Source organism: Amblyomma mixtum, chromosome 5, assembly GCF_055824585.1.
Source record: "Amblyomma mixtum isolate Tamu chromosome 5, ASM5582458v1, whole genome shotgun sequence".
NCBI lineage: Eukaryota > Metazoa > Arthropoda > Arachnida > Ixodida > Ixodidae > Amblyomma > Amblyomma mixtum.
In genome coordinates, this window is record NC_143016.1 from 191,249,050 (window position 1) to 191,269,012 (window position 19,963).

The 19,963-nt window shown below is 45.6% G+C and overlaps 1 protein-coding gene across 1 annotated transcript in view; it reads right to left on the bottom strand.

Annotated features, from left to right (window-relative positions):
- Positions 1–19,963, bottom strand: part of LOC149345261 (uncharacterized) — a 209,935-nt gene that overhangs the window by 47,311 nt on the left and 142,661 nt on the right. The window contains exon 11 of the mRNA XM_089542740.1: positions 15,391–15,485. Within this exon, the coding sequence (XP_089398866.1) occupies positions 15,391–15,485 (95 nt within the window). The remainder of the gene's footprint in view (positions 1–15,390; positions 15,486–19,963) is intronic.

The following is a 19,963-nucleotide window of genomic DNA, read 5'->3' on the forward strand; positions in this document are numbered from 1 at the left end:
AGGCATGAGAAAGAAATCGATGATATTGGCAAGAGGGTCGACGAAATTGAAAAGAAACAGGACGCAGAAGACATTGGAAAGTTCAAAATTGAATTGAATGATATGGAACGATACAGTCGTTGCCAAAACATGGAAATCCGAGGATTGTCCCTCTCAGCAAATGAAAACTTGCTGGAAAAGGTGAACGACCTTGCCAATCAGCTCGATTTGCCTTGCCTCACTGAGAGTGATATTGAGGGATTACACCGTCTGTCCGCTCGACCAGACACTGTGCCGGCTGTACTGATTAGGTTTGCGAAAAGATTGACAAAAACAAACTGGATGGCTAAGCCTGCAGGCCTCAAGGACGGTGTCTATTTTGTTGACAACCTGACTGTCTTGAATAAAAAACTGCTGTGGCTTGCAAAATCCGCCGCCAAAGAAAAACGGTACGAATTTGTCTGGACAAAGCAAGGGAAGGTCTACGTTAGAAAGGAAGCAGGTGCAAAGGCCATCAGGATTGGGTGCGAGGAAGACTTGGCTAAGCTAGTGTAGTCTGATCTCGTATACGCACTTTATACGAGGATCCGCTTTTTGTCACCATGCCCTACTACAATACTAATACATTTAAAGACTTGCTCACTAATGCTAGCTACTCTAGATAAGTCTGTATCTATCTATCATTTAAACGCTCAGAGCTTGAAAAATAAAATGGAGCATATCGAAGGCGAAATAGAAACTTTATCGCACAAATTTGATTTCTTAGCGTTTACGGAAACTTGGTTTAGCTGTCAGGAGGATGTTATCCCACTGGCAGGGTATGAAGACGTATCTCAGTTCAGGGTAAATAAACGAGGAGGGGGAGTATCCCTGTTCATAAAGAGGCACCTGCGTTTTGACATACTGAACAACTATTCACTGGTGACTGACAATTTTGAAGTTGTTACCATCCTGTATTATAATACAGCTATAATAGTGGTGTATCGTCCCCCTCACAGTGATGTGGATATGTTTTTCCAGTTTGTTGAACCTTTTTTGGAATTTACCAGTCAACAAAAAATGCATGTTGTATTGCTAGGTGACCTGAATATTGATATTATGGACGTTAATCCAACACAGATCAGATTAATGGAAATGATATTATCTTATGGCTGTGACAACATCATTAATACTCCCACTCGAATAAGTTGTGAATCGGAAACCTTACTCGATGTATGTTTCACAGACTTTTCACCCTGCAATACCAAGTCTTGTGTTTTCTCTTCGGGAATAAGCGATCACCTTCTCTTTTTTGCACTTTTTCATGTGCCAAGGAACCAAATACTTCTGTCTTTATACGCAAAACATATGACCAAAAGAACATTGACAAATTTTGTTTACTTCTGTCTGAAACTGGCATGAATGAAGTATTTAAAACAGAAAACCCATCTGCCGCGTATAACATCTTCCTTGAGAATACACTGGATGCGTTCGACAAAGCCTTTCCAGTTGTAGAAGTCAGGAAATGTAGGAAAGCAAGAAAGGAGTGGATCTCTGGTGACTTTCTGAAGCGTATTAAACAAAAAAATGCGTTATTTGCACGATTTCTTGACACACGCAAGCAAGATGATTTTAAGGAGTTTAAAAACTTTCGAAACAAACTAAACCTTGATTTAAAAAGGGCAAAGTCGCTTTTTTATCTTCTGAAGTTTTCATCAATGCAAAACACTAGATCACTGTGGCAAAGCATCAACAAACTCATTGGAAAGAAGCAACATGCTCTTCCTTCGGAAATGCAAATCAATGGAGTAATGTATAGCGGTGTCTCTCTCGCCAATAAGCTGAATGCCCATTTTTTAAATGTAGGAAATTGCACTCCGTATAGTCATCCTCCAGCTGTAAAATCAGTCAATTCCTTTTTGGTCCCAGCTAGTGAACATTCAATATTTTTATCCCCCACTTCTGAATATGAAATTCTCTCCATTATAAACTCATTTCGTAATACATGCTCTCCTGGCCCAGACGGCATTACTGCACTCGCAATAAAAGCTGCTGCTAAGATTATTGCCCTTCCTCCTGCGCATATTTGTAATCAAATGCTTCTTACAGGAGAGTTCCCGGATAAAATGAAGTCTGCCCGTGTTACAGTAATATTTAAAGGAGGCAACAAAAATGATCCCAATAACTACCGTCCGATATCTATACTGCCTTTGTTCTCCAAAGTTGCTGAGCGAGTGATCTTCACGAGGGTATATAAATTCCTGCATTCCAACAATATCATCTCCAAGGAGCAATATGGATTTCAGCCCGGAAAACCCACACAGGCAGCTCTGCTCGAGATAAAAAACAGTCTGATCCATAATATTGAACATAAGCTCTACACTGTTGGTGTCTTCCTTGACTCCTCCAAAGCCTTCGACTCAATCAAGCACGACATATTACTTCATAAGTTATACACGTATGGTATCCGCGGAACGCCTCACAGGTTACTACAAAGCTATTTGACAAATCGCACTCAGTACACGCGACTAAATGATGCCATATCCGACGCAGAATTAATCAAATTTGGCGTTCCTCAAGGATCCATACTGGGGCCCCTTCTTTTCACACTATACATCAATGATATAGTAAATATTTCATCTTATTCTAGCATTGCTCTGTATGCAGATGACTCGAATGTTTTCTTTTCCGGTTTAGATCTTCGTGAACTCGAGCGTCGTACAAATTCCTGGCTACATGAACTTATGTTGTGGCTTGCAGTCAACAGATTGGAATTGAATGTCAAGAAAACAAAGTTTATCATTTTCCGTCCCAAAAATAAGCCTATAGATTATCTCATCCGACTCCAGTTCAACAATACATTGATTGAATCCGTAAATTCTTGTAAATTCCTGGGCGTATTCTTTTGTAGTGATCTAGGCTGGGGTGACCATGTAAATCACGTCCGTTTGCGTGTTGCTCGATCTAGTGGTGTGATAAATCGCATCAGGTACTTGTTGCCCGTACAGGCTAAAAAGCAGTTGTATATTGCCCTCGTCTATTCACAACTGGTGTATTGCAATTTAATTTGGGGCACTTGCAACAAAACTGACACAGCCAGATTATTTTCATTACAAAAAAGAGCTCTGCGCGCATGTTCTCCTAATCCTTCCTCGGGCGACTGCTTATTACAGTCCTTCAATGTTCCTCCTTTCCCATTGTGCTATAAGCGTTAAATTGCTGTTCATATTTATCATAAAATAAAGCAGGACATCCCATCTTTCAGAAAAAAGTACGTAAATAGAAACATACAATATAGTCTGCGAGTCACTTCTTTCATTTCCAGTCGTGCCCGGATAAACTACGGCACCCAACACATTGATAACCAAATTTCTGCAGTTTGCAATGTGTATCCTTCCATAATTGACGAAGCTGTAACTAGTAAAACCACTTGTCATTTCAAAAAGAAAATGAAGATGCTTTTTACGCGTACTACTGGCCCATCAAATATTTGTGATATGTAGTGTTTACAGTGATAGCCTCACTCCTGTCATATTTTCTATTGTGTTGCGAATCTGTAGCGTTGCTGGTCTTTTTTTTTTCTCTTTGTAATCCCATGTGCCTTTATTAACTTTCAACTACTGTAAAAATTGAACTAAAGAGCTTGTTGAGTTTTAGTGAATGTAACCACCGTTCTGTCTCTGATGTGTGACCCGGGGTGAGGCCTCGTCAGGAAGAATGCTGCAGCTTCTTCCTTTTGTCTCATCTCGTGGGCTTGTACTGTTCATACAAGTTCATGTCTGAATAAAATGATTGATTGATTGATTGATTGATTGATTGATTGATTGATTGATTGATTGATTGATTGATTGATTGATTGATTGATTGATTGATTGATTGATTGATTGATTGATTGATTGATTGATTGATTGATTGATTGATTGATTGATTGATCGATCGATTGATTGATTGATTGATTGATTCTGGTACTTTTCCGGGTACATCTTGTGTTGAAGGTAACGGTGCGGGAAGGATCCTGCCTGTATCAGCCTGTAGATCGCTTGCTGTTCTCTGGTAAGCGATTTGTGAGGATCGGGGTAACGTCGCCTCTCCGTCTTGTAATAGTTCGTAATTTCCTTATAACTAATAATGGACTGTGGCTCACCTTCCTCTGCCCGGTGTTCCATCTCTCGGGCGAACTGGTGGGCAAGCTCGTTGCCCTCCAGCCCAGAGTGAGCCGGTGTCCATATCAACTCAACTTTCCTTTCAGGAAAGTCGCGTTTACTTTTGAGAATTCCTAGTGCCGCAAGAGACACCCACCCCTTTCTGTAACTGTTATACGCCTTTTGCGAGTCGGTGACAATTCTTCCCACTTTGGGCTGCGCGAGTGCAAGCGCTATCGCGGCCTCTTCTGCCACCTCTGGAAAAGACGTCTCAATAGAGGCGCAGGTTACGAGCATATCCCGCGTCGTAACTGCCAGCGTGTGGCTTTCGATGAAAACATGGGTAACGAAGCGTCTGTGAAGAGAGTGACACCCTGTTCCTCTCCTTCTATTTTCTCTAATGTATCCGTCAAGGCCGCTATACGAGCCGCTCTGCGGCCGTCGTTACGACCCGGCCTCATGTTTCGAGGCAGCGGTTTACTCACGATTTTATGCGCCCACAACCTGGGTAACGGTCCCGTTTCCTTCCGATCTGCCTCTTGCCAGCCCAACTTGGCAAGAACGCGACGTCCCGCCGAAGTTTGACTGATTTTGACTGAGCCGGACTCTTTGATTAGACAGATGAGCTTCTATTAACTCTTCAACGTCGTTGTGCTTGGCCATGCCGAGAAGCTTGTCGGTCGAAGAATACGCCGGTATGCCCAGCGCCATCTTGGTTGCCTTGCGTATAATGATGTTCAACTGGTCCCTGTCTTTCTTGAGTAACTTCAGGCACGGCGCCGCGTAAACGATGCGCGACGTCACGAAGGCCTGGACGAGCGTCAGTGCATCGTCCTCCTTGAATCCACTTTTTCTGTTCGTTACTCTTCTGATCATGTGCGAAATTTGTTCCGTTGAAACCTTGATCTTGGCGAGCGACGCCCCCGCCTCGCCGTTGTTCTGGAAGATGACACCCAGAATACGTGCTTGCGTGGTTGGCGTTATGTTCGCGCCGTCGATGGCGATGCGGACGTTTTCTTGGTCTCCTTTCTTTCTTCTTGGTTTGATAACGAATAACTCCGACTTCTGGGGCGAGCAACTGAGGCCGCACGATTGAGCGAACTCGTGCACGGTCTTTGCCACTCTCTGAAGGGTCTCCTCCATCCAACTCTCTGACCCTGCCCTCGACGTCCACACGGTGATATCGTCTGCGTAAAGAGCGTGATCTGTGCCCTCTATGTCTTGAAGCAAAGTCGGGAGAGGGAGGAGAGCTAGGTTGAAGAGAAGCGGCGAAAGAACCGACCCTTGCGGGGTGCCTCTGTCTCCCAGGGCTATTGGTTTCGACTTCTCTTCTCCAATTTTGATTGTTGCCGTTCTGTTGCTTAAGAAATCCTGCACATACTTGAAGGTGCGCTTTCCGCACCCCGTTTGGCGCAGGGTACGGAGGATACTTTCGTGTGTAACGTTATCGAAGGCCCCCTGAAGATCGAGCGCCAGGATAGCTCTTGGCATATGAGGCTTCGCTTGCTTGATAACTAGCTCGTGTAGTTCCACCAAGACGTCTTGCGTGCTCAGGTGCCTTTGGAATCCGTACATAGTCGGTGGCACGTCGAAGCCGCGAACCCGAACGCACCGCACGCGTCGGCTGCGGAGCGCACAGCTGCTACTCGGAGGCAGCAGGCCGGCCGAATGGATTTCTGCGCATGCGCGCCGCTTGTCACTCGGCGCTGTCTCGCGTCGACACAGCTATAGTATAGGGGGACGAATTTCAACCCGGCGCAGCTTCGCCAACGCGGCATGTCTGACCACAACCGCCGCGCTTGCGCGCGCCGAGAACGTCGCAGTATAACAGCCATCAGAGGTGTCGCCGCCGCGCTCGCCAGTTGCGCATGCGCAGTAGCAGCGCATAGCTAGCGTGCCGGGGCCGCCGCCGCTTCTGCGGGATCTCCATCGCCTTTCTCTCTCCTCGTTACTTTCGCAATCCTCCAGGTTCGACCAGAGCTAACCACTGCAAAAATCCAATTTTTCAAGCAAAAAGCTTCTCTAGGCTCGTCAACACCGCGCTTCGTGTGCGCCACAGTGCAGATTTACCACAGCTGCGCATGCGCGAAACCGAGTGACGTCACGCGGAGCGCAGGTGGCCACTGCTGCCACAGTCGTCGCCGCCGCGCGCTGACTCCGTCGTCTGACCTTTCGCCGCCGCCGCGCGCTACTGCGCATGTGCGTCGCCGCTTCTCCTCCTCGCCACCATTTTACCCTTCACCGCTGCCGCGCGGTCGCCGCCGCCGTCCCAAGAGGAGAAGGTTCTTTCGCAGGGCGCTGTGAGAACGCGTGAGTGGCGGCGGCAGCCATAAAAGAGGCAGCCATCCTCGCCACCGTTTGACCTTTCGCCGCAGCCGTGCGCAGTGCACATTTGAAAGGAAGGGTATATAAAGCGCGCTTGCCCATAGAACAGGCGCAGACACTCGCCATGGAAGAAGAAGAAGAAGCAACAGTTGGACGGCGCAGAAACACCGATCCAGAAGTGGTAGCTTGGGAGTTGGCTGAAAAGCAGCGAGAGCTTTTCGCTTCGAGATATCCAGGCTTAACTTTAGCTAAGCCACAGCGAATTTTTTTTATTTGGGCGTTTACAATCTTGAAATTCTTGTGGATGGCTAGTCTCGCTTTTTTCTTTCAATGTGGAATGTGGCATAATTACGAAGAAGCCTTCTTTGTTGGAAAGGATTGGCCTCAGTTTTTGGGATGCCAGGAAATTAGCTAATGTAGATAGGCTAAAGGCCCTGTTACTTTTTTTTTGTTAACACTTACGGCTTCACGCAACCAACAATGCACCTAGCTCGTTCATCCTGCGGAGTTGGCGGGCGATATTCCTTGCCATTGCTATTTTCTCCAGTTTTTTAAGCGTCGGCTGTACACAGAACTTTGGTCCTATTCTTATAACATTCTCGTGTTTTTCAGGCATTGCTGTTTTCCCAGAGTAAATAGCTTTGCTTTGGGACGCGGAGGCCTCTTCACGAGTGCCCAAGGATGCGCGGTGGTCCAGAGGATTTCGTTGTTCCTTTCCGCCACTTGGCATCACTCACAGAAGCGTTGCACTCTGTGTCTCTCTTTTCCGCACGATACCCAGAGGCTGTGCTTGTAGAGCCTGTGCTGTCGCTACCACACTGATGATATGATTCGGCACATCCTGCGACTGTGACCTTTTGATGATTGTAGCCCACCACACAATACCAGAACTTCCAATGGGCAAATCGCCCGTCTTGCATACCAGGACGCCATTCGTGCTTGGAACGCACACATGGTAAGTCGTGAACCGAGGGTGGCTTGGTTGTCGAGAAGAACATTATTGTCACATGTAAAGGGGCTCAATATACTACAAAGGAACTTTAAAAGTATGTAGTAGAAGTTATGTCTTTTTCGCCTATTAAGCTAGCCAGCATTTGTGCTGAAGTAAATAGAAAAAGAGAGGACAAGAAAAGCCGTGCAGACAATGGAAAATGCCAGGTAACACATGAAGTATAATTTCTTCCGTGCGCAAAAAGGGTTGTGTACACAGTTCCATTCACCTGTGGCAAGGATTATATCGACCAAAGAGGAAGGCGTCTCGACATTAGGCTACGTGAACATGAAAACTCCTTAGGAAAAGCGCCCTCCTCGAACCTAGCCCTACGCCATAAGGAATGCAGCCGCAAGCCCCCTTTACACTCTCGTTGAATGTCTTTGTGCAATGAGGCTTCAGCTTTGTACAAGCACGGAGAAAAATTAACTAGAGAATTAAAAGAAGCCTACCTCATCCACAAGAATTCTCATACGTGCGTAGCACCCTTTCGGTCATCATTCACCCCACGAAATCGCATATCTGGTGTCAGTGATCTTATTTGCGAAAATGTGCACTTGTTTGTCAGATTGTCATTTTGTACATATACATGTTATCCCAATAAATCATTCAGTTGATACTCAGCGCTCGTGTCTTGTCGCTTCTTTTCTGTGTCCTCGTCTCGTGTGTGCTGTTCAGTCCTTCCATGCATCAACTAGCTCAACTCTTCGTACTTTTATAGCCTGTTTTGTGCAAGCTGAACGCCGCTGTGGCTCGGTAGTTATGGCGGCGCTCGGCTGCTGATCGGAAAGAGGCGGGTTCGATCCCGACCGCGGCGGTCGAATTTCGATGGAAGCAAAATTCTAGAGGCCCGTGTGCTGTGCGATGTCAGTGCACGTTAAAGAACCCTAGGTGGTTCAAAATTCCGGAGCCCTTCTCTACGGCGTCCTCATAGCCTGAGTCGCTTTGGGACGTTAAACCCCCATAAAATGAACTGTTTTGTGTAAGTTGCGGCCACTTTACCCACTCACTCTTTCTAATTTCATTCGAACACCTGGCCCTATGACGACCGCTAGTAGGCTTATTTGCATGGCAAGTCCACCTCCATTTAATCTGGATAGCGACTGTGGTATCACCAACTTGACATACATATGTCGCGTTCCTTTTCATAATTCGCTGCGTGGCCTCCAATTTAAGTTCGACCGTTTTGGTTGCCCTCCAAGTTTTTTTACCATAATTTAATACCAGTATGTACAGCTGTTATATACTTTCCTCTTGAGGGCTATTCACCAACTCTGAGCGCCTGCAAAATAAACTTCGCCCATTCTTAATCTCCTATTTATATCAGTCTAGCGGTCACTACGTGCCCTGCGTAGACGTATGCCATTACCACTTCAAGTACTTTGCTGCCTACCGTAAATTGTTGCTGCCATCCGATATTGTTGAACATTGCCATAAATTTTTTAAACTAACTTTAAATCTAACTCTCTGTTTTGCCTACGTAGATCCTGGATCATGGTGTGCTTTTCGACCCCTTATTTACTTATCAAGGCAATGTCATCATGCAATCGGATAATACGCGGACATTCTTCAGCTGCCTTTATCCCCAACCGTTTCTAGTCATGTTCTCTGGGCTTCTTTAAAAAAAACGCGGTGAATGGCAAAGCACAGAGATCGTGTTTCCTTGCCGTGGCCCCCTTCTTTATTGATAGTTTCATTTCACTGTGAAGGTCAATGGTCGCTCAGGAACCGCTATAAGTATAGTTCCAGTATCTTTGCGTATGCCTGCTCTACAACCCTGCTCCTGTACAGCCTTCGCGGCTACTGAGGTGTCGACAGAGTTAAGTGTTCCATGAAAGGTATATATAGAGGTTGGTTATATTCTGCACATTTCTCTACTACCTGAGAGAAGGAGTGAATATGGACTATTATAGAAAACACTTTCCGAAAACCTGCTTGATCCCTTTGTTGACTAAAGACTCAAGTGTATATAATTCGATCACAGATTACCTTAGCAAATACCTTGTAAACAAAGGGCAGTAAACTGAGCAGTGTGTAATTCTTCAAATTACTAACTTCCCTCTTAGGGATTCGGATGATATTTGAATTTTTCTGTGATTGTGGTAATGTTGAAGCGGCGAGGCACTGCGTATGCAGGGCGGCAAATTTGTCTAGCCCAAAGACCACTCTATCCTTCAATAAATCCGGAGACACCTGATCCTCACCGGCCGCTTTGCTCATTTGCATTGAATGTGAAACGATCTTTATTTCGTCTGTTAATACCGGCGGAATGTACAGTTCATGCACAACACTGGCTTCATTCTTACTATCCTGATTCTTTCGTCTAGTTTTGAGATCTGCCTAGAATTCTTGGGCCCCTTAAGCTGCCTTATTCGTTTTGGTAATTTCATTGCCCTCCGTGTCAATAGGGCATTCATCCGCTTTTGCAAATGGCAAATCTTCTTGACCACTTTCAGGCCACCTTCATTCTTTAGAGCCTGATCAGTCTCCTATGTCCTTCGCGTTATGCATAATGGTAAATTTTTGCCAGCTGTGTGCTATATATGGGTTTGGACACTTTCATGCTTTGGCGCCTCTGAAGTGGGCGCTTCGTTTTCGGCTTTTATTTCTTCCAGAATTCGGGGGATAAATTCGTACGATATTTCCTAAGTTCTCAGTCGAGTACAAATCGGGTTAATCAGCAAAAAGTTTCATATTTCGCGGTTTTCACGGGCCTTTCTTTCGCAGCAAAAGACAAGTTACTATACGCACATGTTCTTGTGCGTGACACAAAATGACCTGTTTTTGCTCAATATTTCAAAAACATTAAAATCTCAGGTTGTTACAGAAGAAAAAGTGTTGAACAAAGTATGTTTTTCGCATCTATTACAGTTATTCCTTCGCGTGAACTGTCAATCTCCTCTACGCACAACTTTGTGTCTATGCAAGTCTAGCCTGACATTGTGCACTCCGAAAACAGTCATTCGACATCAAAGAGGCGATTTTAAAGGGCATGAGTCCTGCAACAGGACATCATTACCGTGGGTACCACTTGACCGAAGATGCCGAACAAATGCCTAGTCAGTGCCCGTGTTTTGGCCTCCGGCTTCTGACATTTACTTTTCGGTCATATCCTCAAATTAAGCCATGTCATGAATAAGAAGCATTAAAATATGTTTAACATAACCTGTTGAAAACAATCCTCTAGAATAAGTACAGGACATCCGCTAACGTTATAACGGTATCTCCAACTTTGTTCACGCTAAGGTGCATTAACGATGCCGTTTCATATATACACAACCTTGACGTGCCCCTCACTCCCTTGCCCTCGTTTGTTCTCTCGAACGGTCATTTTCACAAAAAATCTGGTTCAACCCGACTTTTAAGGAATGTGCTCGGGGTTCAGGAATATGGTTAAATCGGGTTTTACCCGAAAACGAAAGCGCTACTCTTAATCAGTTGTTTGGCACCTCAGAGTGCTTGCCAGTACTCTTTAGTCAACAGTCAGCATTTTTTCAACAGTACTATTTTGAAGGAAGACGCTCCCAGGAAGCCAAAGGAACAACTCGGCTGGGAATACGTGTCTCTGGCAGGTAGTTGTAGCAGCCAATGTATTCGTGTTTCACACGAGTGGGGAGCGGCTTTGAGACACAAGTAAAGCAAGCAGGATTTAACATATCTGAGGAGGATTGAGAAACATAATCACGGTACACACAGGGAAAATGCAGTTGCAGGTACCTGTGGAATAATCTAAAAGTGAAAGGATGGCGAGAAGGTCAAAATACGCATTCAGGTTTGGTTTGGTTTATGGGATTTAACGTCCTAAAGCGACTTAGGCTATGAGAGACGCCGTAGTGAAGGGCTCCGGAAATTTCGACTACCTGGGGCTCTTTAAGGTCCACTGACATTGCACTGTACAGGGGCCTCTAGAATTTCGCCTCCATCGAAATTCGAATGGGTTTGAATGGATTCAGATCCATTTGTAAAATGCATGCATTACATAGAGGAAACAATTAAGTAGTAAATTATAACTTGCGATCAGTAGAAATTAGTACAGGCGGTATTCAGCGACTGTTGAAAAACGTCGGAGAACGGGAACCTATTGGGCCCGATGGTATTTAGCCACGTATTAAAAGATGCTCCGTCCTAGAGATGCTAGAGCAGATCTCTAGCAACAGGCATTTTATCGCATGACTGCAAAATTGCTTACGTCGTTCCGTTTCACAAGGGTGGTCCCAATAAAGAGGCCAGTAACTATAGGCCTATATCATTAACAACATAAGCATGAAACATGATTAAAAATTCTTAATTACAGAACTGCATGGCTTCCGCCAGGCGCTGTCTTGTGCCACGCAGCTGATCGGATTTCATCACTACTTAGAATCAGGTGCCGATGGAGGGAGCAAGTGGACTGCATCTTTTCTGGATTTTAACAAATCTTTTGGTGCAGTGTCTTACTAACTACTGATTAAAAAGCTTCAAGAAAGAAACATTAACTGCTCTGTACTAAAATAGAAAACCACTTGTTTCAGCAGCGACAACTTGTTGTATTAAATGCGAACAGTTCAGGGTACAAAAATTTTATATCACACGATCCGCAAGGCTCGCTTTTGGGGCCACTGTTGTTCGCGGTAAATTTCAGTGTTATCCCTGAAGGCATACATCCTCTTCATGGTTATTTGCCGACGACTATGTTTTGTATCGAGAAATTTTAACTGACTCTGTTTATTGTTTACAAACAGATTCAACTTGATTTAGGTCCTGGTGTTCGACTTAGGAGAAACATTTAGGTGTTGAAAATGCCTATAGGTCCCTATTGCCAAAAACAAAAAAAAATTAAGTATGGTCTTAACCACAGTTATACGCAAAGTCAAGCACTAGTGTTTCGGCAAAACCCCGCGCAAAATTTTAAGGTCGCCATCGTGTCCGGCACGCACAGTTATGCTTGTACACCAACTTTGGTGCAAATCAGCCAAGGCCAAATTACAGTGGTGGCCCGGGCTAATTTTTGGAGATGACAAATCTGTCAAAGAGCAAAATGTGCAGCGCAACAAAGAACCCTTGGATGAGAGGAGGAAGCAAACACAAGCGCTGACACTACCGACTGTTTCAAGGTGTGGCAGTGTGGCGCCCTGATGATGAAATGTACAAGGTTTCAAACCGATGACATCAATAGCTCTGCCGCCCAATAGAAGACTGATGGGGTATCTAAAGGCTTATATTTAAATATCTTCCCAGTATTACGGTGCATTTTCAGCCAAAAAAAAAAAAAACTCGGAGACTAGCGCTTTCCTAGATACCAAAGCCTATAATTTTGTACGTGCTACGCAATGTTATTCGTGTAATTATAAGCCATCTACTGAAAACTTTGGCCACTGTTCTGCCTTCAAACGGCAGCACAACCGTGAGCACCACGGATGGCAGCGGACACGGTCTAAACTTCTCGTGTTCTTTGCACAATATTATGTGCAAGACCAGAAGCTTGGTTAGTACCAGAAGTTTGGAAGAACCCTGACATTATCTTTATTCGTAACAAAGGAGACGTCAAGGACTTGAGGAATTACAGACCGATCAGCTTACTGTCCATTGCCTACAAGGTATTTACTAAAGTAATCGCTAATAGAGTGAGGACTTCAATCAACCAAATGATCAGGCAGGCTTTCGTAAAGGATACTCGACAATAGACCACATTCACACTATCAATCAGGTGATAGAGAAATGCGCACAATATAACCAACCCCTATATATAGCCTTTATTGATTAGGAGAAAACATTTGACTCAGTGGAAACCTCAGCTGTCATGCAGGCACTGCGGAATCAGGGTGTAGAAGAGTGTTATGTGAAAATATTGGAAGATATTTATAACGATTGCACAGCTACTATAGTTCTCCATAAACGCAGCAATAAAATTCCAATACGGAAAGGTGTCAGGCAGGGAGACACGATCTCGCCAATGCTCTTCACTGCCTGCTTACAGGAGGTATTCCGGGGACTGGAATGGGAATAGTTGGGGATAAGAGTTAATGGAGAATACCTGAGTAATTTGCGATTCGCTGATGACATTGCCTTGCTAAGCCACTCAGGACAAGAACTGCAAAGCATGATCAATCAGACAGGCAGAGCAGAACGCTGGGGCTAAGAATGAACATGCAGAAAACCAAAGTAATGTTCAACAGCCTAGCAAGGGAACAGCAGTTCGCAATTGGTAGCGAGGTGCTGGAAGTAGTAAGAAAATATGTCTACTTAGGGCAGGTAGTGACCGCAGATCCGGATCATGAGAGGGAAATAACTAGAAGAATAATAATGGGGTAGAGCGCATATGGCAGGTTCTCTCAGATCATGAATGGTAGCTTACCAATATCCCTGAAGAGAAAAGTATACAACAGCTGTATCTTACCGGTTCTCACCTATGGGGCAGAAACGTGGAGGCTAACAAAGAGGGTTCAGCTTAATTTAAGAACAACGCAGCGAGCTATGGAAAGGAAAATGATAGGTGTAACGTTAAGAGATCGGAAGAGCGCGGAGTGGGTGAGGGAACAAACGCGGGTTAATGACATCTTAGTTGAAATCAAGAGGAAGAAATGGGCTTGGGCAGGGCATGTAATGCGAAGGCAAGATAACCGCTGGTCCTTAAGGGTAACGGAGTGGATTCCAAGAGAAAGCAAACGTAGCAGGGGACGGCAGAAAGTTAGGTGGGCGGATGAGATTAAGAAGTTTGCGGGGATACAATGGCGGCAACTAACAAAGGACAGGGTTAATTGGAGAGACATAGGAGAGGCCTTTGCCCTGCAGTGGGTGTAGTCAGGCTGATGATGATGATGATGATGATGATGATGATGATGATGGAGCGTATATGGCAGGTTCTCTCAGATCATGAATGATAGTTTACCAATATCCCTCAAGAGAAAAGTAAATAACAGTATACAACTTACCGGTACTCACCTATGGGGTAGAAACGTGGAGGCTAACAAAGAGGGTTCAGCTTAAGGACAATGCAGCGAGCTATGGAAAGATAAATGATAGGTGTAACGCTAAGAGGTCGGAAGCGGGCGGAGTAGGTGAGCGAACAAACACGGATTGAGGACATCCTACTTGAAATCAAGAGGAAGAAATGGGCTTGGTCAGGGCATGTAATGCGACGGCAAGATAATCGCTGGTGCTTAAGTTTAACGGATTGGATTCCAATAGAAGGCAAACGTAGTAGGGGACGGCAGAAAGTTAGGTGGGCGGATGAGATTAAGAAGTTCGCGGGGCTACGGTGGCCGCAGCTGGCGAAGGACAGGGTTAATTGGAGAGACATGGGAGCGGCATTTGCCCTGCAGTGGTTACCGTCAGGCTGATGATGATGACATGCAAGGCTGACCACGATTCTTCAGAAAGGCACGTGCGAAGTTTAACAGCTTCGAGGAAGAATGAGCACCCTAAAAGAAAGCAATGATTCGGGGCTGGTTCACAACCGCGACCTCACCAGCAGCCATGTTAATGCCTGGAGACCTCGCCCAGCAGCAGAGCAGCAGCGGCAGCATCAGCGGCAGCAGCGGCAGCGGCAGCGGCGGCAGCGCCAGCGCCAACAGCAGCAGCAGCAAGCAGCAGCAAGCAGCAGCAACCAGTAGCAACCAGCAACCACCAGCAGCATCAACCAGCAGCAGCAGCAAGCAACAAGCAACAAGCAGCAGCAGCGGCAGCAAGCGGCAGCAGCGCCATTAATGCACTAATGCCTTAGTAACAGATGCTCTTTTCACTTGCAATGATCACGTCGCTCGGGAGATCCAAGGCTAGTTTATATCTGCCAGGCAGGAGTAGTACCTCTGTATGGCAACACCATTTCTTCAAACACACGGCAATTAGTGATCAGCACTAATTGAGATATATTGAAAAGTCTATTTTTTCCAATCGTCACTAGGGTAGGGCAGCAGCAGCTGCTCATGCCTTCACAAAACTGACCAAACTAGAGACAAATAAGAGTAATAGTGCTGCAGGAAGATGTTTCCTTACGTGGATATATTTTTGAGAAACTCCGCGCCTGGATTCATTGAAGCTGGAATCTTGAAGAGGAGTGAAAGGTCGCCCGGATAGGTCTTGTGAAGAGCCTGAAACAGGAGCATAGTGTTACTCTTTTCACCATTACAAAGAAAAAACTATAACACTCCGACCAAAGTCGCACCGGAGAACCGCCATTTCGGCGCAAACTCGGCAGTTTCTTAAGGATTCGCTGGGTGGAAGCAAAAGACGCTTCTTTAACCATCTTTTTGCCTACTGCCACTAGAGGCCCCCGTATGAGAGTCACAATAGGTCACAGTGAGTCGCAATTGGATCACGGGGGATACACTATGTGAGTCACATCAGTTGGGGTGATACCCTTTTAAACTTTTATTGGTCCTCTCAGAAAAGGTAAAAAAACATAAAAGAAAGAGAGAGGATGCCTGGACCAGCAAAGCTTTGCCATTCTTAACGCCAATTCAAGATAAATGAAAAAGAACCAATTGTTCCAAAGAAAAAAAAAATTAAGCGAAAAATTGAGCAGTAAAAATCACCACAGTAAAAGTTAGTCGCAGGTAGACAGCCAAAGCACAGCGTGCAGTCCGTGGAATAAATAATAATAAAAAATAGAAAACCGAAGTCACTGCAGTCATGGTCTAAGTAATAGTCTAACAAAGCACTGAGTGCCGGCCACAAAAGAAAAATCAGAAAAATAAAAACATAATCAAAACAAAACAAGACAAAACCGAAGTCACAGTCACACAGGCAAGGACACAGTCACAGTCAATCAGTCAAGACACAGTCACACAGTCAAGGACGCAGTCGCAGCCACGCCACGACGAAACCGCCTATGCTCAATGAAGGAGCACGGAGCTCTCCTCTGTGCAGAGCTTGGGCAAGAGAAATTAAAGGACAAGGAGAAATTGGCGTGAATAATTTGGAATTGTACTGCTTATGAGGTGAACCATTTGGAGGAGAAGAGCACAAGCAGCAGGGTCTCGGAGAAGGAAGGGGTAAACAGATGGCGTGATGTCCGATGAGCAAAGAAATTTTAAACGAGAAACTAAATAAGCAGTAACGGAACAGTCCCGGAAGTAATGACAGAGGTTTTTACATAACATTCCGCAGGATACCAATGGATCGTTTTACAGAAAAACTAGCGCTAAACCATGCACACCACAAGAAAAGAACGAGGACGAGACACAAGCGCTTGTATCCTTGTCCTCGTTCTTTTCTTGTGGTGTGCGTGGTTTGGCGCTAGTTTTTCGTTAATTGAATTATGCACCAACTAGCTGAACAAGAGGCGTTAATGCAGTATCTTTCTTATACAGTGGGCCCTTTCTTTTGTGTACCTCCTTCTTCTCGATTAACCGAAGTTTGACGCACATCGTGGACGCAACATGCCGGGCAACATGCATCCACAAGGGGCTCGTGCCTGAAGAATTAAGTGCTCTCTTCGGCCCAGTTAAACCATCGTGGGAACATGTGAAAAGAGCTTGAAAATTAATTCGCTCAGATCTTTGGCGCAAAGTTTGTCTTTTACTAGATTGGCTGCGCATGGTGTGCTACCATGGTCACCCCGATTGGCTCGCCGTGAGAAAGCTTTCTTCTATGACGAAAACAGCTGCTCAACTCGCAGAATTCCATAGGAGAGGCATCGTGAACCGTCTGCCATTGTGCATGGGGGAGAAGACTGCACCGGACAAAAAGAAATGTTACAGTCCCGAGGGACGTCTCTGTGCCTGACAACGTCATGCGGCTTCTTTAGAGCTCGTGTCTCGTCCTCGTTCTTTTCTTGTGGTGTGCGTGGTTTGGCGCTAGTTTTTCTGTCATTTAAGTAGGCAGCAACTAGCCCAAAAAGAGGTGTTACTGCAACCAATGGATCGTCGCGGGTTGGCGGAAGGACAAGTTTGCGACATCCCGAAGGCCGTGTGCATACACTGATGGAAGGGAGCTCTGAGAGTGGTTCGCATTGCCGCATGTTCTTTGTATGTGCCACGATTCTGTATGCGGTCGGTTGAGGAGATTGGGCTCGCAGTCAACAACCATGGCATTCCAAAGGCGATGCGATGGTACTAGTCCTCAGAATGATTTGCGATTGCAGTGCGCTCTCGGTCGAAATCTCACATCATTATTGTGCTGCAAAGTCATAGTGGAAAATTGTTCGCTTCGCCGAAGCGGCTGGCGGAACAGTCAGCAAAGGGTATTTTGCAGGTAATGCCGGGGGCCCGCCACTGCCGTGCGGGGTCCTTTTGCCGAAGCATATGGCACCCGATGGTTGACGATGGTTTGTGAGACATTCGTCTGTACAAAAATTCCGTAGCTTTACGGCTACTTAGTACGCGGAAAAACGGAACCATTTGGATTTTTGGAAAACGCGGAGGGGAAAACCAAGCTGCAGTCAGTAACGAAGAAATCATCCGCATTCGCCCGTAGATGTTGCAGGAGAGAAAAAGTATATCCTATTAGGCAGCAAAACTTAACACGACACAACAGTTGACTTCTTCGGCATTGTGTTACGGCCAAACGTATTAATAACATGCCTGAAGACACCAAAAACAGACAAAAGGTTGTCGTGAATCGACACCGTTACTTACTTTCATTCAAGCATGATCAATAATAATTTCTTATTGGAAAGGAGGCAATATCTGTCTGACTGTTTCAGTGGGCACCTGAGCCGCCCTAGGGAATACGGGAACGTCACAGCAGTGTTACGTTTTTGTTTTGGTCAAACGGAAATGACATCGCTGCTACATTCCTTTTTTTGCATAGTATTTGTCAGACGTTTCAAATGAGCGGAGAGACGAGCGCCACTAGCGCGCTTTTTTAATATTTGCTTCGGTTCAGGGCTGCCCACAGAGCTAAAACACTCCAGGCCGTAGCATCTACTAAGATGTTTGTAAAGTGGTTCTTGGGTTCCAACATATGACTATCAGGACTCAAATTTGCGAATTCTATATTGCCTCTTAAATTGATAATTAAAACGTTTTGAGGCATTTTTAGTAATTGAGACCTATTTTTTGGACGATGCCACATTTGTGGGGCGTGCAAGCCCTTACGGTGTTACAGCAGATGTGAAAATGAGCTTCCGCAGCACCCCTTCTTTGCAAAACTGACGCAGAGAACAAAAGAAACTCCATGTCTTGTTCATTTGCGACCTCTGGAAACGAAAGGAGGGAGCCCAGGGGCATGCGCGCAGCCAATCAAGTTGCGCTGGTACTCATACACCGTCCACCCCACCCCTCCCCCGATATTTTAGAGATACGCGCTTTGGACTCGGTAGGTGCGTGAGGATAACCTCTATACTCCTACGCCACTGCGTGCGCTGCTCTGGTGGCGGCTCTACATCGCTCTTCTTTTCAACGCCAACTTCCGTTCTTCGTCGACGCGGAAGCACAAGTAGTCTTTGACCAAGGTGTGTTGCTGCGCAAGTTGGTTTGACATCCTGAATATTGTAGCGCTGACAGACGAGGGACGAAAGAGAGACGAGACAGCGCCCTGTATGTGTCGTCTCTCCTTCGTCCCTCGTCTGTCAGCGCTGCATGTTTAGTCTTTGACGTACGGAAGACAATGTGCGAGAGGTAAGTGTAATTTCACTGCTCTGCATCAAGTGAATTGGCGTGCTGAAGTCGTATTTCACCTTTCGCTGCAAAGACACGTGCTGCCTCAAGCATGCACAGCTCGGTGCCCCAGCGCAGACAACTTGCCAGGTCCCCAGTAAGCAAATGCGTTGTCACTGGACCAATAGAATCTCGCCTTCATTTAGCGCTTACTACGGAATGCTGTAATGTGTCGCGTAGATTACCGAGCAGAGCGCAGCAGCTTCCAGTAAGCTTTCGGAAAACGACGCTGTTCTGTTCTTAACGCAAAGATGTTTCGTTCGTTTTGAGTTTAATAAAAATCTCGGTAACTTTAGCAACTCATTTAACTAACCTCCTCGAAAACTAGAAAACAGTACATAGAGATTTGCTCCTACGACTGTTCTTTCAAACATCGCACAGTTGCATGCTACTGCCTTGGAGGGGGCGCGTCCAGTTCCTTTCTGTTTCGCTTTCTTTGTTCGCACGGGTATAGGCTATTGAGAAGGGAGGAACGGTCCTATTGTGAAAAGGAACCTTTCCAACCGGAGAACAGGGAGCACGCCGTCGTGTCATTCGGGAGAGGGCATCCTCCTCCCATATGTCGCGCAAGGGAGCATTTAGACCGCGGTTATAATACTACTTCCAAGGATCCAGCCACTGCCGCTTCGCAGGTCTTATATGTAGTATTTCAGATCACAGTCTTGCTGTCACCAAAGCTTTTCGTGCGTTAGTCACGCCGCCATGGTGCTGTATATCTGTCCTGTGTAAAAATACCTTCTGTAATTATGCTAGGTGAGCAGCTTCTTCATCGAGGAGTGAATATTTTTGTGTCACTGCAACTGGATGATGCTGCAAAATGAACACATGCCAGAAGTGCATGTGCTAAAACATTCGCTTCTATAAACAGGTGTGAGGAAAATACTATATGGCAGGAGGCTTGTATTCCAGGTATTAAATGGCGTCTTCGTAAAAGGTTTTTTCTATGGTTAGGGGCAGTTTAACGTCCC